This window comes from Accipiter gentilis, chromosome 28 (assembly GCF_929443795.1).
Source record: "Accipiter gentilis chromosome 28, bAccGen1.1, whole genome shotgun sequence".
Classification (NCBI taxonomy): domain Eukaryota; kingdom Metazoa; phylum Chordata; class Aves; order Accipitriformes; family Accipitridae; genus Astur; species Astur gentilis.
In genome coordinates this window covers 13,074,595-13,097,748 of record NC_064907.1, presented here as the reverse complement: position 1 = coordinate 13,097,748, position 23,154 = coordinate 13,074,595, and the positions used below count along the sequence as shown (strand labels likewise).

The following is a 23,154-nucleotide window of genomic DNA, read 5'->3' as shown; positions in this document are numbered from 1 at the left end:
AAGAGGGCCAAAATCAAGGGTAGAGGGAAAACGTTACTTCCTATCCAAGGCAAATGTACAACAGAATTTCCTTTAAATGCATTTAAAGATGCAACTCTTAAATAGAGAGCAAAAAAAAGCTGTTCTGTATATACTGTCAGCCAGCTTATTTGATCTCAGCATCCTTCTACACAGGGTCTGATCTCGCGCTGATGTTCAGACTCTCTCCACGCCTTTCTCCCCAGAGTTTGGTCTCCAGGATGCAGATTGGTCTTCATTTGTTTAATTACCCTTTGCGGACAGAAGCTGAGCTATTGACTAAAGCTGCGCTAATTATCCAAATCATGCTTGTCGCTACTTAAAATGGCACGATTAACTTTTCTCCAGCAACTAAAGAGGATTCAGAGCTGTATAATACAAACCCCTAAATATACAGGGCCAAGCCTGTTATTCTGCAAGCAATCAGTGTTTCAGAAAGAAATTAAATGACTAATCCCACCCCCCCCCTTTTTTTTTTTTTACTTATCTTCTGATACCATAACTGAATTTTTGGCTTGTATAATCACTTTTAAACTCAGCAGATTTAACAATTATTAAATTCTTTTGAGAACAGATGATCAGGAAACAATCTGAACTTCTAACCCACGTGATTACAAGTAATCACTATTGTACAGGTAGCGAGCCATTAGACGGGCACCATATTATGCAAGTACTAGAATAATGACAACTATGCCAAACAAAGCAAAGACAGGAAAACTGTGTATCCCTTTATTTGCATCCCAAACACTTAAGGTGAACACTTTTCCTTTCACTCTTAAAATGTTAATCTCGGATGACAGCAAAATTACTTGCCTCTCAGTTCTGTCCAGTTCATAAGATGTCAACAAGAATCATAACAGACACTTTCAGCAACTTAAGGAATTAAGCAAGTTATTTTCAGAGCTTAGCAGGAATCACAAATGCCCCTGAAACAGATGGCGCCCTTGTAAGATTTATACTGAATAATGACAGCTGAAAATACTACCAGGGAAGTGGTAAAACTTGTGTTTGAGGACCCTGTAGTCAGAGAAAGTTAAAGCCTTGAAAATACTGCATTATGCATGTTCACCCTTCCATCAAAAGCCTGTAAGAGCCCCAGACACAACAGAAATCCTGCAAGAAATTAATACATTTAAAAGCCAAAGGTACTGCTTCACAAAAGCTCCAAGCTCTGCTGCTGGAGACATCTACGCGATGGCCTTTCATGGTACGAAACAGTGTAGAGCTACTTTCCTCCAGTGATCAGGAACTATGACTAGCTATAATGGAGATAAGATTAAGCAAGTTCCGCTACACCAGAAGAGAAGCAAAATTGCAAGCAGTGTATGTGCTCAGGGACAGGCTGGAAATCGGATAACTCTATGTAACAATTTGAAAATCAGGACATCTGAAAAAACCTGTGTCAAATCAAATATAAAGTTAGAACACCACTAACCTGAAATCTTCCCCTTGCACCTAGATGCATTTTGGTTTACCTTTAGCTCCTTCTCATAACCCTACATATTTGTACACAGTTGTCAAATACACCACAATTTCTTCAGCCCTTTAGAGGTACACATGTACTTTTTGAATCACTGAATTCTACCAACCTGGGCAGGGGGCAGAGGCATGCAGAAATCCCATTTTGACTTAAATTTTGCATTTTCTGTTGAACACAGGCCAGAGTACACTCTTCAAATTATAGGAGAAGGTCTCCACAGCCTACAGTATCCGAGTAGTCTTAATCCCAACCCTCCCCAAACCCTCTTGATAAGAATAGGTGCAAAAAACACAGTACAGATCTAAAGACTCTGGTTTATTCCCTATCCCTCTTCTCCCATGCTGTTCATTCCCTCCAATTCAATATGAATTCTGCTTGGACATAAAACCTGGTTTTGACCTGTTCTGCCTCTTAATCTGTCTGAACGTCCTCTCACAGGGACCTGTTCATAGCAAGTGTATATTGGTTTGTCAAGGCCAGCTTCACAGAAGCAACTACACAGAAAAGAGGGTCAGGTTCAGGGGAAGGGAGTTTAAAAGAAGAAGATAATTTTGTTTATCTATAGAGAATACACAACATGACCGGAAACTGCCAATATTTCTGCACCAAGGCAATTCTGACACTGTGATGGGTTAACCCTGGCTGAACACCAGGTGCCCACCAAAGCCGTTCTATCACTCCCCCATCCTCAGCTGGATAGGGGAGAGAAAATATAACAAAAGGCTCGCGGGTCGAGATAAGGACAGGAGAGATCATTCACTATTACCGTCACGGGCAAAACAGACTCAATTTTGCAAAACATACTCAATTTATTACAAATCAACCAGAGCAAGGTAATGAGAAGTAAAACGAAATCTCAGAACACCTTCCCACCACCCCTCCGTTCTTCCCGGGCACAACTACCCTCCCGGATTTCACCACCAAGCCCCCCCAGCGGCACAGGGGGACAGGGATGGGGTTTATGGTCATCACACGTTATTTTCTGCCGCTTCACCTCCTCAGGACGAGGGCTGATCACACTCTTCCCCTGCTCCAGCGTGGGGTCCCACCCACGGGAGACAGTCCTCCACGAACTCCTCCAACGTGGGCCATTCCCACGGGCTGCAGTTCTTCACGAACTGCTCCAGCATGGGTCCATTCCACGGTGTGCAGTCCTTCAGGAGCACACTGCTCCAGCGCGGGTCCCCCACGGGGTCACAAGTCCTGCCAGAAAGCCTGCTCCGTGGGCTCCTCTCTCCACAGATCCGCAGGTCCTGCCAGGAACCTGCTCCAGCGCGGGGTTCCCACGGGGTCACAGCCTCCTTCGGGAACCCACCTGCTCCGGCGTGGGGTCCTCCACGGGCTACAGGTGGAGATCTGCTCCACCGTGGACCTCCCTGGACTGCAGGGGGACAGCCTGCCTCACCAGGGTCTTCACCACGGGCTGCAGGGGAATCTTCGCTCCGGCGCCTGGAGCATCTCCTCCCCCTCCTTCTTCACTGACCTTGGTGTCCGCAGGCTTGTTTCTCTTACATGTTCTCACTCCTCACTCCGGCGGCAGTTTCTCTCCGTCCCAACTTTTTTTCCTTCTTAAAAATGTTATCACAGAGGCGTTACCACTATCACTGATTGGCTCGGCCTTGGCCGGCGGCGGGTCCGTCTCAGAGCCGGCTAATATGGGCTCGCTCTCTCTTGAACACAGGGGAAGCTTCCAGCAGTTTCTTACAGAAGCCACCCCTGTAACCCCCCCCCCGCTACCAAAACCTTGCCAAACAAAACCAATACAGACACATCCATCCTTCCTCCTAAAAACCACTGTGGTGTTCTGAAAAGATGAGTGTACTTTCATAAAGGTAATAGAAAAAGCCTCCCCAGATACATTCTCTTTAACGATAGGGAAAAGAGGCATATCTCAGATGTATGATGGCAATGCATTCAAATCAATGCGATACATCTTCCAGGAAATAACTTCTTTATCTTAGGCTTCGTCTGATTTTAGGGTTTTCCCCTTCTAATTTAAATCAGAGCAAGCAAAATTCTGATAGTCATTCAACAGTAGATTTGCAATTGGTCAGCCTTCTATTTTAACAGATGTACTTGAAGTATTAATCTTACATTGGATTTCTAGTCAGGTTGATTCTGAAAAGAATTTACTGATAAAGCAGCACACAAAACAGTGAGCACGTATGTGTATATTTTGTGAACGACAACTAAGTCACAACTGCATAAATAGATCCTGTGAAATAATTAATGCTCTCATTTACAGATTTGACACATTTGCAATTAGTTTTAAGAGTAGGATTAAAAGGATTTGTTGAAACACTCCCTTTACTGTGAGTGAACAGGATACGACATTTAGGCACCTCTGTTTTCTAGAAAAGCCAAATGCAGATTTAAGAGGTTTTTTTATACCCCGCTAGCACGAATTGGAAATTACTAATAGGGCATCACAGTAAAGTATTCTTCTGTTTTGCTGACCTTAGTAGGCCTTACGCTTAATACAACCCAAATCTTTTGTCAAGTAAAAATCCCCCCTAAAAAATGAAACACACCAATTCATTGAAAAAAGCTTTTTATACAAGTATAAAACCCCTGGGAGGGAAGTTATTGGCCTCCAGTGTAAAAGCAAATATTAATAGAGACAAAGGAAGGGGATAATTTGATGCACACTGAATGAATCTTTGGGCTCAGATTCTAATCCTGAAAATGCAAATTATATTTGAGAGAGAACTTATTTAGCCAATCTGTTATAACAACTGATCTGCTGATTTGGGTTCACCTTCCTATCACCAGTACACAGTACCTGCTCGAGTTAAAAAGTTTCACTTTTTTCCCTTTCTCTTTTATTTTTTTTTTTCTTTTTTTTAAAAAGATCACATACTGTGGAAAAAAAATTAATGGCATACAGACCTGGTTTCCCCCGGCATTATGACATTCATAAACTCCAACAACACCATCTGCAAAATGGCCCAAAGTGTCAAGGCAATTGGTACCCTGCTGCAAAGCCCCAAAAGCTATATCTTGATGATCAGGTACCCTAAAATAAAACCAGAAATAGCTGCTTAATTCAGTTTCTTTAAATTTTTTTTATTTTTTTTTTTAACTTCCTGTCTTTAATCAGAGTATTTTTAAGATGACAGGTTAAAGATGAGTGATGACTACTAGCTGGAAATCTCAATCATTTTCTGAGGGGGGGAAGGCAATTATCTGATCATGAACTGATCAAACATGAGTTAACTTGCAAGCTTAGGACAGAATACAAAAAGACTTGTACCGGCGAATGAGAATGAACATACAAACTCAGCACAAAAAGCAAATTAAAGATGACTTAACATCATCATCTAAGATTACTCAAGTTTAATGCTATCAGTTAAGGTCATCAAGCCCTCTTGTTTTTTCAGCCAAGCTAGCTTGTGGCAGAAATATGACATTCTACATTTTTTCCAGACTGTTTTTACTGAAGTGTTAGAAAAGGGGTTAGGAATTTAAAAAAAATAAAAAAAAAATAAAATCAGTGTTTTGCTGACACCCATTTTCTAACTGTTGCACATCAACTGCACTCCTACAGTATGGAAATACCCATGCAAACCCATTCACCAAAGTACAGTTGTGGGGTAGAGTCCATGAGTTCATGTCAAACAGTAAAGTAAGGGGACATTAGCTCCTTTTAAAACTTCAGACTGTAATATGAGTATAATAATTCAACCCAGCAGAATGAGCACGACAGACAACACAGAGCAAGATGACATGACACTTAAGTAAAGCTTATGGTAGTGCATTTTCCAGGAGAGCTTGCATGATGGTTTTTCTTCTGACAAATTAAACAAAAATAAATATCCTCTGGCACTTACAAGAGAAAATAAAGAGTAACTGACTTCCTCAGCGTCATCCTGGTTTATGAGACTCTTTAGCACACGTGGTTCTGTACATGTTTCGCTAGGGCTGTAATGGCTGGTGCTTTTGCATTCCAAGCCTGTATGCCACTAGTAGTTACCTGACTCTACTGACATGAAGTGCCCCCAGGAAAAAAACCCAAGTATTCCTATAAGCCACACAGTATCTTACCATTACACTACCAATTTTAGGTTGACAGCAGACAAACTAGTTTATAGACTCAGATCTGACAGACATACTTATTAACAGGTTATTGAACAAAAACTTTTTTATCCTTTCAAAAAGTGTTTCTCTTCAAGGATTTTTTAGGATGCCTTCATGTTACAGAAGCTGTTAGCAAGGTTACCCCTCATTTCCCTCTTCTCATCCCCTCCCCCAAAAGTTAGTGATAATGCAGTGACAGAGAACAAAAGACAGAACGAGCAGAAGACTCAGCTTCTTAGAGTCTTACACATCTACCCTTGTCTGCCAAACGTAAAGGGCCCTCTTGTCTGCCGACTCCCATTCCTTGTACTGTACTGAGCGAGATACAGTCTCCTCGCTCTACTAGGCACGTGCTTAGGCGAAGGCAAAAGCTTTAAAGGGCTGACAACAGGATGCAGAACAGCGTACTTCTGAGCAAACAGCTTGTGTAGGAGACTAGCTTCAGGCTCAGGTGAGTCCTTTGGACACTGTTCTCTAAAATATCCACAGCTGTAGCTGTACTTGTGGTAAGTAGAAAAAGCAGCTTAGCAGGGAAAAATGGCTCTTCAGGAATAGAACTAATTAAAAAAAGCAAATAAGCCCACGCTAGGCACTGATTGCACAAAAATTAAAACACGTCCTTTACATCCAACGAAGGAGAAAGAGAAAGTGATGATGGGGGGGGGGGGGGGGGGGGGGGGCGGGTATGGGGAAGAGACCTCTATACTATCTCTGATTCAGCCAAAACTCACCGTAACTCAGGATAAACATTTTCAAGATACCACTTGAAGGGTTTGCAGCTAAGTCTCTTTCTGAGTTCCATTCGGCTTTGAATACTAGAGGGGGGGAAAAAGGAACAGTTTTCAAAGTCAGGCTGCTGTCTTCATATATGTTAAGGAATACACAGAAAACTCAAGAACAGTAGAACTGTAGAACTACATCATAAAGAGATAACACATGAGAGCTAGCACTGCTTTCACCTCAGAAGGTGCTGTCTCATGAAGAATAAATCAATAGGGCAAAAAAGCACTTGTGACTTACTTGCCATAAGGTACATTCCTGGCTGAAGGCACTGCTGCGTAATAGAAATTTTTATACTCGTCCATCCAGACTTCTGCTGCCCTGCGTGTATTTCTAGGGACAATCATATGAAACACATAGGTTACATTTTCTCTAGCTGCAATTAAACCAGGTCATTTACCCTTGGGTTGATTTTAATCCTTTTTAGTACCACATAGTCAGCTGCCTCCAAGCCAGGCAGAAGATTCTGTGTTAAAGACCCAAGTAATAGAAAACCATTAGAGAGTAACGTAGCCGAAATCAATGCATTTAGAATGAAATTTGTGCCTTTTCCACACTCATCACTGCTTCAGGTTTTCATCCAGAATTTAATACACATCTTGGAGTTCTTTCTGCAAACTTCATGGAAGTTGTTAGGTTGTTGTTTGCTTTTGATTTTTTTGCTTTGTATAAGAGTAACTTGACAGAAGCCAAATTCAGTGAGTGTTCACCTGGATAAGCAAGCTATTTGGAAACATAAAAAACTCAACAATTGCCAATATTTAATAATGTCTTTTACCTTTCTGAAAACAGATATGCTAACATAGGCGAGACATTTTCAGTCTTCATCCTATTTCTACCAGAAGAGCACTCAAAGTTCCAAAAAGACATAAGCTTCCATGACATTTAAGGCTATGAACCAAGCAAGTCTGTTGTAGCTGAGGTAACAGAGGAGATCCAGTAATTAGAAAATATTTTTAATGCTTTAAAATTCAAGAGAGATTAACTATTGCAATAAATGTGAAAAACACTAACCCAAATTCTTTACTTCTAATCAAACACATCTCTAACTAAAATTCCTGTATTTATGTAACTGGTGTCTTTAAATCTCCTTTTGGACCGCAAGATGGTAAGGCCTTTTTCTGTCCCCTGGCTTCCATGTAAAAATCATTTACTTCTATTGTTCATGATTTTATGCTTAGAAAATTAAGCCTTATTTCACTTGCAACTGCCATGCTCTGAAGCTTATTTTACATTTGGCAGTAAGTTCATCTAAAGCAACTTGAGTAAACTTAGTCAGCCAATAACTTCTTTAATACGATTTTCCAATTCAAAAGACAAAAAACAGTCAGGATAAAGCAAGCTGTTCTTGCAGGTCGAAGGAAGGACACAGAGAAGAAAAAAAGTCACAAGACAGACTCAATTATTTTTTTTTGGTTGAGGACTGATTTTTCCTTGCAAAGATTCTTTTTTAGATTTTTTTGTAAGCAAAATCCCATTCAATACAAATTAAAGAGCTGTTTCAGTTTCTCCTCCCTTGCAGCCACTCAGGCCTGCGTGTCAGCCAGTCACTCAGCACCTGCCCCTGTTTCTTGCTCAGCAATCAGCTTTGCCTGCCCACAGGCCAAACAGATTTTGGTGGTGGGAGTAGAACTATTTGGTTTGCCAGGGTTTAACGACTCCAAAGACACTTTCAAGGCCAGAACACATGCCTGCATCACGCTTCCCCGTACTCAGGGATGAACAGGTCAGGCTGAGTGCGACACAAATATGAAAACCGTGTAGATGCTGAGAACTGCCTAAACTAACACAGACCCCAAAGGCGGCAGGGTACTGAGGAACACAGTGTAGGGTGCACTCGGTTGCTTCGTGCCGAGCCATAGTTAATGAAACCTAGCACCGAGCAATCAGAGGGAGCTTTGCGTGGAGCAGACTGGGGTCTGCAAGGTTTATTAGCTCGTCTGAAGCACCGTATAAAGGCAGTGCACAGTAGTCTAAGAAATCCTGCCAGACACAAGCTGTATGTGCCCACACCACGCAGCCAGGATGTGGTCTCGCCTCTCATGAAACAGGACTCCCAGCCTCTCCTCCAGAATCCCCCGATTTGTTTCGGCTGCCAAAAGGCAGTGCGTACTGACTAGTCAGCTAAAAATAGGATGCCTACCCAGAGCACTCCAGAACAAATTGCACACAGTCAAGGGACAGAGAATGGCATAAGCTAACAAGTCCCGACTGCGAGACCAGCACCAATTCCACGCACCAAGTTTCTTGGCACCAATGTCCCATACATATCTGATAATACCTGTAATACAAGGGTATCCCGTTACCTTAGGTTTCTCATTCTCTCATTGCTAAAACTGATCTTAAGGCTTTATGTTATATTGGTTTGATACCCAAGAAAGCTGACTGAGGAGGAAACGTTCAAATATACAGCAACTTGTCAACCCTGCTTTTAAGTGACATGCAACTTTTCTAGGTCAATTCAAAAATCATTCCAATGAAACAAAGAATTTTAATGGTATTTCAGAATTTGAGACAGCTGGACAGCTAAGGACACAGGTAATAAACCACTTGCAAAGAAAGGTAGACCTGGAAAGGGATGTAAGTACCCAAGACACTAGTTTGCAGGCTTCAGCTGCCCTCACTATTCAAGCACATGTGGGATCTCTTTTCAAAGTCATTTTCAACACAAAGGACTGGAAAACACTATGTGGCTTTAAAAAAACCTGTCATAGTAATTATCGGGACATTTGAGTGACCAAATGACAATGATGATTTGACTTCACCACAAAATCCAAAAGCTTTAATCGCAGTACGAACGCAACCCCTGCTAATATGATGCATTTCTGATGACCGCTGTACACCTGCATGCATACAGCCACACCTTTTTCCTACTTTGCAGTTGAACTATATTTAAGTACCTATTTAAATCACAAGAAAAGCAGCATCTTGGCAACAGCCCAAAGAAAGAAAAGCTGCAAAGGAGTGGGAAAACCACACAATGTATATATTTATTTATTTTTAGTAACTATGCTCCTTATTATGACATTGTCATTTTAAAATCTACCATGAAACTAAAACAGTTGCATCCTAAGCCTACATAATACAGTTTAATTGGTAGATCTTCCTACTCTCCTGATGACACTATAAATACTGGAATAGAGATGTGATTTATTAAGAAAGGATATTTCATTGCTAGCTTTTGTTTTCCCTTAAGTACTATTATTCATTTTCCACTGTAGCATAAAATACAGATCTCAAAGTATAGGGGACCAGAAAAATCCTTACTCTAACTACTGGAAGAAACAGGACAGTGACTTCATTTTAGCAGACTATTACATTCATTAGAGTCATCTTGGTGGCATACCAGCAAGGAAGAAAAGAATTACACCCTAAGGAGGGTCCTCAATCTAAGGTGAAACACAAATCCAAGTATATTGGCAGCTTAGAACATTCTTATGAATTTAAATACATCTGCGTTTTCTGTGTTGCTTCATGTAAAACAGAGTTTGGGCTCCATGTCCTTTCAAAGATAAATAAACAATTTTATTTGCAGCTCTTAACCCACAGAACCTTTAGCCAAGATCTGTACTTCTTCAGCCCCCTGAACATCAAGTCCAATTCTCTACATCAAAACCTAGTGATTCTTCAGCTACAACTGAGCGTGCCTTGGTCAAAACATCCACCATACACTCCTACAATACCTTCATCCATATTACTTAAAAAACACCATGAACATGAATCAGAATTACTGTTCTTATTCTGTAGAGGAGAAACTGAGGAAACAGCTCAGTATTTCAGCTACCGCTGTACATTGTATCAACAGCAAAATTAACAGGCATATTAATCTAAGCACTTAATATTGCAGTTTCTTAGGTCTATAGAAAAAAAGCACTTTTAAACATAGCACAGGAAAGGCAAATGTGATATAGAATGAAGTTGCCAGCAGACTGGCACAAATGCCAGAATCAGTCTACATAACCATTTGCATATCACATACCAATCACGTATTAAGAGAAAGCAAGCAAAGCATATTCATATCTTAGTGTATTTCTCGCTCTTAGAGAAGGATGAAACTGTTTCTATGAAATGAAGATTTATGAGACAGTTCTGAAAATAAAGCCTTCTTTAAAACCAAATAAACAAAGTTCTCAAAATTGATAGAATGCCAAGCTAAGCATTTCCTTCTTTTCCAGATTCTCAGGCTGCGTCTGCTAGAATTTTCCCTTTTTCAACTCTCAGGTTCTTCTCTCAATCTGTGTAGTTGCCTCAGTCATTAATTTCCTTTTAATTAACATTTTTCCATGCTAGATAATATTGAAAATATTTCTAAAGAAAAGATCCTTAAAATGAAATTACTGCCACCTGCTGACCATCTGAAGAAATCCAAAACATTGCTATTTAGCTGAAGACATGACTTAACAGTTACCTTGCAAACACGGTACCACTCCCACCGGGAAACGTGTAAGGATGCTGTTTGCGGAATACGTGACCCACTCTGCTGCAAGGGATGATTTCTAGGCTCCCACCACATTGCCAAACTCTGAATGAGATCTCTGAAATAAAAACATGAATGAAAGACCACCACATCACAAAATACTGTAATTTTGTAGTGTACTATTTACAGAGAAGGCTTTTACTGATTATTGCTGAGATCAATAAGATAGTTTTCTGAGAAATTCTAGGATTAGCAAAAGCATATCTGAGCATTTACTAATATTCTCTAAGCTCAGGAAAAATAATCATATTAACTTGGAAGCAAAACTCTGTCTTCTCTTGTCTGGGGTTACCAGCATTCCCCAAATTCATAAACCACTCTGCAATTTGCCAGAGTAAATTAGGTCTATATGTACTATTACTGTGCTTTATCTAAAGGGTAAGGAACAGTAAATACACTCAACATCACTAGCTTATAATAAAATTTTTCAGCTAAAGATGGAATAACACAGTGAACAAAATCAAGGCATGATAAAACAGTCAGAAGATTTGAGCTGCTGATTTATTACAGCAGATAACCAAACACTCCCAAACACTGGTCGTGGAAGGAGTTATATCAAGTCAATCTTGATTTGAAGACAGACTGAATAAAGATGCAACTTCAGTAAACTGAAGGTTATGGACAATACACTTCTAAGCCAATCTAGTGAGCTGACCCAACTAGGGAGTACAAGAAGGTCTAGAAATATTTACACACTTTCTCAGCTTAGACCTTTGACAGCAGAAGTCACCTAATGCTGACATGGAACTTTTCCTCATTCATTCCAAATTAGCATAGTAAGGGTGCTTTCAGTAGCACTGTTTCAATTTTGATGATTCCCCCTTCAGTCCAGCAGCTGCTACCAGTTACTGAGGGTTACCCTTAGTTCCAAGTCTCTTCATAATCATTCAGTATCTTTCCACAGATTAAAAAGAATAATAATAATAATAATAATAATCAGCTCTAATTTAAAGTCAGTGTCTACCTTTTATGACTTAAACTAAGTGCCATTCCTTCCCCTGGAAGCCTTCCTCCCCCACACACAAAATAAGTCATAAAAATAACATTACTTCAAAAATTAAATTTGAAAAAAAAACCCAAAAAAACCAAAAAACCAACCATCTCAAAGGTTAGAGAGCATGTCATCATGACAGTCTGTCCAGAGGAAAGAAAAAAAAATTAAAAAAAAAAAAAGACGTGCTGTGATTTCAACTGTTGACAGTGCAGGTTAACTGCCCTTCTTCCAAACAGTCTTTACTTTTACAAGGATAATTTCCTATTTGTTTTACTTCAGCGATAAATTCTGTTGCATTGGGACCAATTAGGCATATTCATGAACCCTAGACAGTCAACATAGTCTGATCTATAGACAGATCATCCTCAAAAATATTAATGACAATATTGTCTTTGCCATTAACTCAGTCTTGATTTTCCCATTGAATTAACATGGGACAACAGGCAAAAGTAATTTTTAAAGCAACTTAATGTGACATTCTCTTCGTACATTTTTCACAGCACTGACTTCAGTCTTACACCTCTTATTTTGAGCTTAGAATGAAAAAAAATGAGAATCACAATAAATAACTGGTCACTGCTTCTATTAAACAAGTTAGTAACAGCAGCAATTCTGCTTCTACCAGAATAAATTACACACAGATGGAAGACAGCAGGCTTTCCCATATCTAGCTCAAATTTGGTCCCATACTGCTCAAATTGTGAAAGCAGAGGAGTAATAGTTTTCTTGTACCACTTTGAAGCATTATTTATGGAGTTTTGCTAGAAAGTTCATACAGTTATTTGCCCAATGTGAGGGCATGCTGCAGTCAGTGAGGACAGCCTAGTGAACGAAGGCAGAGAGATCCAATCAAAGATACAGGCTTTTGCATTAGACAGGTGCAGACTAAATGCTCAAAATCTAGTATTAGACTTATTTAAGTATTAGAAAATACACACTTCTGAAATGCAGTAAAGTGAGATTCTGGTTAAAAATAAAAGGTCAGTGCAGTAGGGCTAAAGCTCTTTCTTTTTTAAATGATTCATCTGAAGGTTTAATCCAGAAAGTCACTGTCATCTGTTGAATGTATTTTGGCATTGAAAAAGTATTTTTGTTTTAGAAGTAATTTAGAAATATCTTGTGTCAACTTTTTTCATTATTCATAGCTTCTTCTAATGTGTACATTAATTTGATTAATTCTCCTTCCCTAAATTCCCAGAAATGTAAACCTACATGTATACTTTCTGGCACCTTAGATTCTGAAGAATCTAAAAAAAGTGAAAATGATGAAAAATAACTCTATAGGAAAGACAGCAAAGGACTAGTAAGTAAGGAGAAGCAAACTAATTCTTATCTGCACCAACACGGCTTCTAAAGCCTGGGTGGATTTTTAAAGAAAAAGGAATCTACAGCAACTAAAACTTAAAAAAACCCCACAAACTCCCTGAAGACATCTTTTTTTGCCATACTCACAGTGGGAGAAGAAATACTACTGTTGCAACAATTTCAGTGGACACAGTTTTTCATTAAAAAGGCATAAACAGCATGTCAAACATTCTTCAGTTGCATCCAATTATGTTACACCTCTCTAACAGATTTGCTCTTTTCATTGTAGTGTGTCATCATTATTGAAGATGGGGAATGTCTTACTTGCTCCCTGATTTTAGCAAAATTATTGAGAAAAGCCTAGGTTTTCAAATTAGACCCAAACCTTCTAATGGTTCATCCAGTCTCCAGTGTACTCCAATCCTCCCATGCTTATCAAAAAGCATTGGAAAGATTCTGAGAATTAGAATTTACAGATTTAAGACAAGACTGAACAAACCTTGATCCATGTTTTGTACAGTGAGCATGTGTTATCGGTCATATTTAGCAACAATCTGAAAATGCAGTATCTTCATGGTAAGAGCTGTCCCTTGGCTAATTTAGACAAAATACCACAGGTCCATCTTGAAATTTCTAAAGTTGAGACTATACTAACATGTAAACTAAATCTCATAACAGCTGCTCTGCACATGCTTGAAGGAAAAATGCGAAGTTTTATAAAGCATAAATATAACGTATAGAATTATTTTGCAAGTCTGGTAGGTTATTTGTACGTAATGTCAAGCTGCTGATCCAGAGATATGTGCATGTTGAATTTTAAACTGCATGTCACAGATTTCCAGTATCTGGTGAATGTGTCATTTATTGCAAATTAAATCATACGCCATGTGATTTTTACTCATCTTCAGTTAGTCTGGCAACTATGAACAAATTATTAGCTGTCTGCTGGACTGACTGACCTTGCCTTCTCAGGGAGCCGAGAAAAGGCACCCCAAAGTCTCCATCTCCTCCTTCCCATGGAGGAAAGGGAAAGGAATGGATCAAGAGCAACATAAGCAGCTTTTTGCATGCAGTCTTCTCACCTTGAGTGAGGAGCTGTTGCTTGTGCCCTTTCCTGCTATCAAGGCCTCAGTCATCAAAGCATAAAGGCAGCTGCTAAATTTTCAGAAAAAACTCGGTCGCTCAAGTACATGCTTGCAGCTAATCAAATATTTAAGTGCTCTAGTGGCAAAAAAGGTTTTTAGAGTGAACATGAGTACTGCTGTAGTAAGTTTATCCAATGACTTTCCAGGACATCTAAAAAATGAAAAATTATTATATTCATATTAATACAATTTAGCAATATACAGCCAAATTAATGAGAACACAGAAACACAGAAAGTGATTGTTCAAAATATGTAAGAGGTTTCTTTGAGTGTTGCATAGGAAGGCCAGAGACTGGACTGTAAGGATGCCTCTTCCAACCTTTTAGTTCCTTACAGGAACTTTAAACATTTGGTTACCACGTCTCCATACTTAGTGTTCTGTATACAGCAGACATTTCCTTGAAGGCCAAGCATATGCTCAATGCATATGCATATTTCAGTAACTCAAAATACTCATGGGTTTTCACAAGTTCAAGGTATTTAGGGTTCTGCAGCTAGCACATGCTGTAGAGAAGTTTCTATCCTTAGAACTGGTCCTAAAACACACTACTTAAAATGTCTGAGATGAATCTCTACCCCAAAACACTAAATGAATGACAGACTGGAAGTTTTGAGAAGTTGTAGAGGTCTGCTCCTCCCAAATATTTCTGTTTGTTTGTTTTGTTTTAATACAAATATACCCGTCTTAACTGCAGAAAAAACTTCTGTACAATACTGTAATGCAAAGAGCCAAACCTCCCCTAATAACACCAGATTTAACTGCCAGGTCAAAGAAGAAACGGCTAAAGCTCAAGTTCTCTCAGCTCCTCCTCCCTCCTCCATAAATCCCACTCACTTAAATATCTGAAAATAAGGACTTACAGCAAAAATGCCTTCTCAACCATAGTTACCTCACAGGGCTAAAGTAGGGGTATCAAATTAAAAAACTCACTAAGTTTCGATGTCAGGCAGTATAGTATTATTAAAGTTAAGAAACAGATTATTCTTTAGTCAGCTACATTTTAACTGATTTCTTAAGGTGTATGTGAGAACATTAAACTCATGAACTCCTGTGTTCTACTTTTCACGATTAAATTTCAGCAACATCTTAAAACATGCCTTAAATTGCCAGCATTTAAACATTATTGTATTTTAATCAATAACTTTGGATAAGGATGTGACTTTCAAACAAGATAGCATTTTTGAAAGTAACTGCCTACCTACATCCTGTAATTTTTTTATCAGCCAACTTCCATTACAAAAAAATTACTTGCTTAATGAACAAACACTTTTATTCTCTCATATTTAGCATATAATTCCTACCTTGTTTTAATTCTTTCATTGAAATAAACCTTTTGGATTTCACCAGTAACACATGTGAAGTTTTAACTCTGGTTTTAACCCTCTGCACAAAATCAGGAAGACCATGACTCCGTGACAGTACAGGCAATGGTGAAACATGCTTTCTTTCAAGATTGATCTGAAGACAGATAATATACATACCTAAGTTTTCTCCACCCCAAACATCCATCATCATGTCATACTTCCCTAGTTCTTCAAAATAGGATTTGTCCATCACAAATAACCCACCAGCTATCATGGGTGTCCTAAACAGACAAGAAAAGTTAAATTAAATACTTACAGAACCATGAACTCGGAGGCAACCATTATTTGCACCTCAAGGTTAATACGCCCTTGAAAAAATTTGCAATGCTTTCGAATGCAACTAATTTTGCATATATCAATTCAAATGTTGTCTGCACACATTTCTATGGCATATATAGTGCCCTGATCACCTTCTGAGGCAGTTTCCAGATCTCCATTTGGCTTACAAGTTCCTGATGTAAAGGGTGGCAATTTGTGCCAGCAAATTAAAAAACACTAAAATTAAAAAACATTAAAACTGATGCTGTATTTTTAGCCCTCAAAACATACCAGCTTTAAACAAAGTGACATCTACTTTTTGTTAAGGGTAAATAATCTACTAGTGTGCTTTAAAGTATTTTTTTTAAATACAATTTATTTATGAGTCTCATAATGCCACATAAATATGAATGAAATTTCATTATTAATGAAAGCTATAGTAAAGATCCCCTTCCAGACTCAGAGAAGATGATTTCTAACTTTGTTTAGTTGCAAACTGCAATCTATTAGAGGGAGAAGTGGTGGTACAGACATACTTTATGGGAGCAACTGGATTTCCTTGTCGTGCTCTTCTTTGCTCTGGTGTCATGTAATCCCACTTGAACACCAGGTTCCAATCAAAGCCTTCAAGAAGAAAATATTAGAGGAGGATGTTAAAAAGACTGCGGTCATCATTCAACTTGTAGTAACATAATGTTGACTGAAAACACTGGGAACTGTAATTTGAATTAAAAATTTAAACTTGGACAAACTTCTGGGTAGAAACAAACAAGTCCAGATGAAAGGTAAAGATGTTGACAGGGCAATAAAACAGGAATCCCAAATATTAAGTAACTTCCATTCCTCTTGTTGCCATCTATTATGCAAAGTAAGAAACCCAGTCAACAAGTGACAAAGCAAAAGCCTTATATATGAATCTAACATCTCATATCTTTACATTGAGTAGAACATCATATGAAGAGCTTCCAGCCATTACAAATGCTCCTAACAGTCATTACTGCACAATTGCATTTCAACTCTTAACAAATGATCACATATTTATGTTTACACAGGTTTTAGGCAGTACTCTTGGTGCTCCTCTATCAGCAGGAGCTCTCCATCGTGAAGGTCACACCAGGTTACGGAGCTCCCTCTTATCTTACTAGCATTCCTTTAACTTCCTGCTTTCCCACTGCATGCTTCCAAGCGCATCATTTTTTTAAACCCGAGGCAAGTACTAGAGCACCAAAATCTTACTTCCCTTACATATGTACATATAGGTGTGTACACACAGCAACAGCTGGTCTGGTCCTTTCCCGAGTTAAGCACAGAAGCCCATAAAGATCACTAGAATAGACAAGACCAATAGGGGACCTACAGCAGCTTTCTACCTGACAACCATTCGAATTACCTCCTTTAGGCAACCATACACAGCTGGTACAAGACAAACTCCCTATAGGAAACACTTTCATAACAGTTTTTGAGCTGGGTTATGCCCATAAGCATGAACATCTACTAAAAAACTACACAAGGTCCATAGCCCTCTCCCAGTACACCTAGCAAATCAGCCTTACGCAGACTGCCTGCTGCCAAACACATTTACATCCTATGAGGTCACGTAAGGAATGAGTTCCAGATTTCTGGTGCACAGATGTCAGTAGTTTTCTTTCTCCAGCATAAAGATAAAGCAATTACTTTGTGGGGAAAAAGCTAAAGTAAACAGACAACAATTACAGTCCTACAAACTGTCTGTCTGCATCTGTAAACATGCATAGTAATGACCGATGCAGAGTTGAAAACTAAACAGTTTTCATTTTAACTCACAAGATATTTGACACACACACTACAGAAATTATCCTGAACAGTCTTTACAGCATGCATGCCAACTCTTTCTCTCCATGTTTGAGTACTTCATGAAGTGTTGCACTGTAAAAATGAAAGACCATCTAACTACTCTAAAACTCCAAGTAGCAAAACAGTAAAATGGCTACAATCGATAGTACTGCAAAGCCTCCAGCATGAAAAGTAAAATGAGCTCCAATATTTCCGTGCAGTTAAGAAGTCGTACTTTATCATACGTACCCAGCAAAATTACTTGCATCTGGGAGAACTTTGAAAAAACCTACTGTTCTCCAGCAGAAGCAGTAGAGATAGAGTTACATATACTCCAGTGAACACAAGGGGTCTCTTTTGGAACACAGCACTCTGTTACAAACTCCAAACAAGTGCACAAATTGTCTACCCATAAAAACTGGGTTTCCATCTCCATTTTCACTGACTCTGGGAAAAATCTGCACTCAATGAGATAATATCAGTAACTCTGTAAAGGAAGTATTTTTAAACACAAGTGCATATCCAACATGAAATTCTATCCAGTGTAAACTGCATCATAGGCATACTCTAAATTATTAGATCTCTGTTAACTACAGTTTATTCCAGTAATTAAAGTGTTTCTCAGGGCAGTATAAACACTTTCGCAAATCCCTCCCTCAAAAAAAATTTGTAACATGAAGTGCATGGATTTAGTATTGGCCAGACTGGGGAATTATTTCATCCCTGTCTGCTTTAAAAAGTTTGTGGCATTTACTAGGTTGCTTGTCTTGGGTGATTAAGCCCTTTCAGTACAGACCAGGCACAAATGCTGTCCCAGCTGTCTCAAGTCTCCATGCTTCAGCCACACAGATACTGTATCTAAGGTTGAAAGCATAGTTTGGTTTCCATGTTTAGACTTGGCCCCAGTGAATGTGTCCCCGTGATGCCAAATGCTGTAGTGCCTCTAACATGGTAATCTGTCCTCTGGGAACTGAAAAGAAATATATTATTCATGTTTCAACAGACCCCCAAATAGCTTTAAACACTGGTATGTGCAAAATTTCTATTGTTAACATTAAAAAAAAGACAGCTTCTCACTCCTCAGCCCAGAAATACAGAGGCTCCGTGCACTTAAAAAAAATAATCTATCTATTTCTATTGTGTACGAGGGGAGAAAATGAGCACACAAAAAAAAAGAAAAAGAAAAGAAAAGAAAAGAAAATAGAGAAACGTAGTTCCAAAGATGAAGCATGAAAAGCAGTAACAAGTGAAATGATCTCTCAATCTTCTCCCACTTCACTTGGGAAGAATTAAAGAGCATGAACCCCGCAGGAACCAATCGAAGATTTCAATGAAAGAATTCCTCCTCCTACTGCAGACAACAATAAAAACCACATAATGGTATAGAGATTTCCATACTCGAGGTATAATGAATAGATTGGGTAAAAGCCTTAAGGTTTTAATAAAGCTGGCACACAGATAATAGCACAGACTATACATTAGCATACTGTGAATATATGCACTGTAGGTGTTATTTCAAAACGTTAATTAAAAGGATACAGAACCTCTCGCCTCCATATCACTGATGAACTTGAAGCATATGCAACATTATGCAAATATTGCTTTTATTTTAGTTTACTGGAACAACACTTCGTGGCTGGTTGGAGACTAGTAACTGAAAGAACAGGCTTGAAATTTTTTTTCCTTCCTCACTCAAGAAAGTCCATTTAGAAAAAGCTGAAACACTGTGGGAACAGCACTATGTAATTTCTATACAGTGGCTCATCTTATATCTTTGTGCAGACAGTTCAGTTTCCAGGGTTGTGGGAATAATTATTTAAAAAAAAAAAGGGGAGGGGGGCAGAGAACAGCTATTTTAAACTCTAGATTCTTGCTAGGAGTAAAAAAAGTTTTAAAAAAAATTGTAACGAGTAAGGATTTTAGTGTGTGGTTGCCCTCCCCCTCCTTGGAAAAGGGGAGGATTTTTTTTATTGTATTCATTTTTATTGAGTGCTTCACAAGTCTTTTTACTATTTGCTGTCAACAGTTTACACTAGCTAGACATAGTGAAACTGTAGTACTTCTAAACTTAACAGGGAAATTTGGAACAGTAAAGGTATAAATGCTACAAATTTTCACGGTCATATGTTACTCTCTTCACAATTACAGATCATGGCTAACAAAAACATGTATTTTTTAAACACATTCCAAAGCTTTCTGCTTACTCAGAAGAGTTTAATTTTTAAAGCAAATCAGCATCTTGAAAAAAACTCATAGGCACTGCATTGCTGATGGGCTTCTAAGCTAGTGAGCAATTAAAGCCTGTCTTATCTAAAAAGAGAATCATAAGCTCCGGCCATAAGCTGCTTCTGACATATTTACACAATCCTACATTGGAGTGAGTCTTGCACATTGGTAAAAGGCAGCATAAACTTATAAGTATTAGTATAATAAAGATCAACTGGTTTAAAGTAGAGGACAATAAGGCCAATTAAAATCCAAGCCTAGAAACAAGTAACCTACAGAACTTAAAACTAGATATATGAAAGGGAAGAACAGTATGTTAATTGCTCATTCCACAACTGCAGTGATTATGACCTTTGATTCTTGATGCTTTTTTCTTTTTTTTTTTTTTTTTTTAAAATCTGTATTCCAGTACAGGTACATACCGCCTTTTAAATCAGCTGACGCCCCCACGTACTGGAAGTTGTCCATATTAATTACATCAATAATAGGAGACACAACTCTGGTCTTGTCCTAAAATAAATATTAGAAAGTAATATTGAAATAATGAAATCAATATATAAAGATTCAGGCAGGATGAGAGGTTGAACAGTTCAGCAGGATTTCATTAGCACGTCTCCCCCAGCTCTCCCCCTACTTCAACTTACAGCTCTGAATAGCCAGTGCTGTGAATAGCATTGCTCAGCACTGCTTCAGAAAGCAGAAACCACACAATATAGCTGGGAATCCTCTTTCTATTCTAGGCTACTTATATTCAAGTAATCCCCCTCTTCTGACTTGCTCTTGAAGAAGGCAGCAAACTTGTAGTTCTAAAGGCAGTCGAGCAAACAGCACTTCCATTCTTACTTTTAAAACCAGCTCCAAGAAAAGAAGCATCCAGGCAATTCATATTTTCCACAGCAAATATCTAGCCACGCAGTGTATTACGGTCTTATTATTTCAACCTTTAAGGAACACTTAGGCCTTTCTGCAATCAGAAAAGTCTTAGGTTAATGCTAACCCATTTCACACTAGCAGAATCACACTTCAATATCAGATACTTAGACAGGAAAGAGAACCTAAAACCACCTCAAACTAATGAACGCTATTAATCTCCAGCAGCCAAGATTCCAGTGGTACAGATACCACATTCCTCTGTCCAACCAAGGTCTCACATAGTACTCTGAGCATTATTAATTACCTCAGCTGATGTTTTTGTCAAAACAGTTTAAGAAAAACAAAAATCTTTCCAACAACTCCACGTGCATCATCCAGTAGGATCACAAGACAGAAGTACTTTAAAAAAAGACTCATCTAATATTAGAAATGCAATATCATGGTTAAGCCAATTTGTCCCCATGAGTTATTGGGGAAAAAAAATTACATTTACAGACTGAAGCATAACTTCTATGGTAGTCTGATGGAACATTTTGCTTGAGTTCAAAATAGAAGTTTGAAGTCCACAATTTAACATCATTCAGAGAGCACAGATAACTTCAGAACAGTGTATCGCCAAATCTGTGAATATAAACAAATGTTTTGAACAAATGGGATATTTTGGCAACTGTTAACAGAGGAACAGTTCTCATGGTTAAAAAACCATACCATCTAAACATCTCCATTTTAAGAATTATTCCGTAAGTCTGTCTTCAAACAACAACACATATATTCTAGACAGTGTTTCAGCAATGCACCCCCCTTGCTAATCAGTATTGTACAGAACAGATTGGAACCAAACTAGTACGAGAACAGCTTGAGGTCCTAACAAGAGACTTAAAAACAACTCTTTTAGTCAAATGCTTTCCTTGGTCCAATAAGGACACTAAACACCCATTTGCATTTACTGGATCTTAACTATTCAATCTGTGCTGATTTTAATAAGCCCTAACTACATTGTTGGCATTTACTAGGTCATTCTGCCTGAGTGAGCAACAGGTCACTAACTTCTGTATCAGCCAAAAGGAGAATCCAAGTGAACCCAAGAGAATTCAAGCTGAAGACTAAGCTAAAAGCTGAAGACTCCTTATTGATTTCTACACTCCTTTTAAGTATCACTGCGGCTATACCACCCTGGCCAAATATCTGCTTTTATGAGGGATGTAATATAACACCTAATCAGCTCTGCTACTGAGTATCAATTAGCTTGGTCTAAAGCAAGCTAGAAACACAGACAAAAAAGACCAACCTGTCCTACTTCCCCATCGATCACATCTTTAGTTCCTGTTTCTGTTAGCTGTAGCCCCAAGTCCATGTTTATAATGGCAAGCATACAGTTTTGCTAACTGTATTGTACTTGGGAAGCAATAATGATTTACTGCACCTTAAACTGTGAAACTCTAACTGTGTTTGTGTGCCCTCCTATACCGCTAAAGCATTTCAGGTATACCCCTGACCTTATTTTAGGCATTCTATATACAGTGATAGAATTAGAAAACTCCTTTATTTAAAGACTGATGAGATAGAAGATATCCAGCCTGTCCATCTATTTACAATACACCCATGAAATACACAAAACAAAAATGAAACCACCCTTCCTTTCTTTCTCCTTCTTTCCTTAGCTGAAGCTAAGACAGCTTATACATCTATGCCCATCTCTAAAAATCTTTTCTGACAAAAATCTGCATTTTCTCAAAAGGTTCTACTTGGCACAGTTGAACCTGGTGGTAAAAATCTCCCAAGCTGTCAAGTATCACACTAGGTAGAGCTTCAGTCAGGCTTCAAACCCATCTCCACCGTGCTGAGTAAGCAGGTAGCACACTGTCTCTATGCATTTGGGATTTCCTCAGGCTTTTACTGCTGGTCTGATTAGTTCTATCAGTATCAGTACGACACCACACTAACACCACTTGCTACACCTAATGTATTATTTAAACAACCTACAGTTTTTTCTCCGACAGACAAATACCCAGGTTGTCAACTTGCAGTTCAATGTACACCCCCCACTTCGTTGGCTTGGAAACATGCTGTTCCTTCCATGATTTGAAATTATAGAATTGCTCAGCAGCAAAGCAGACAAGACTTGCACATTCTTAAGGTGATGCTTTGCAGGGCACTACGAAGTTGTCAATACAGAGATTGCTACAAAGACAGAGCTTGTGGGTCTCCAATGTACACAGATTTCATTCACTTAAAATACTACACAGCAGCTGCCCCCTTTAAATTGTCCTAAAGCTAGATACTTATTTATCCATAGTGTGATTAAAGTAGAAATCCAATGTACATTTTTGAAACAAAAAAAACC

General features: G+C 38.7%; 2 protein-coding genes across 3 annotated transcripts in view; both read right to left on the bottom strand.

Annotated features, from left to right (window-relative positions):
- The window catches only part of RAB4A (RAB4A, member RAS oncogene family), a 471,873-nt gene that overhangs the window by 95,820 nt on the left and 352,899 nt on the right, over positions 1-23,154 (bottom strand). The gene's annotated exons all lie outside the window — the stretch shown is intronic.
- GALNT2 (polypeptide N-acetylgalactosaminyltransferase 2) overlaps positions 1-23,154 on the bottom strand; it is a 101,366-nt gene that overhangs the window by 4,881 nt on the left and 73,331 nt on the right. For both annotated transcript variants that reach the window (XM_049831366.1, XM_049831367.1), the window contains exons 8-14: positions 20,360-20,447; positions 16,436-16,523; positions 15,759-15,862; positions 10,764-10,890; positions 6,596-6,688; positions 6,307-6,390; positions 4,388-4,514 (exon numbers count right to left, since the gene is read on the bottom strand). In XM_049831366.1, coding sequence (XP_049687323.1) covers positions 4,388-4,514; positions 6,307-6,390; positions 6,596-6,688; positions 10,764-10,890; positions 15,759-15,862; positions 16,436-16,523; positions 20,360-20,447 — 711 coding nt within the window. The remainder of the gene's footprint in view (positions 1-4,387; positions 4,515-6,306; positions 6,391-6,595; positions 6,689-10,763; positions 10,891-15,758; positions 15,863-16,435; positions 16,524-20,359; positions 20,448-23,154) is intronic.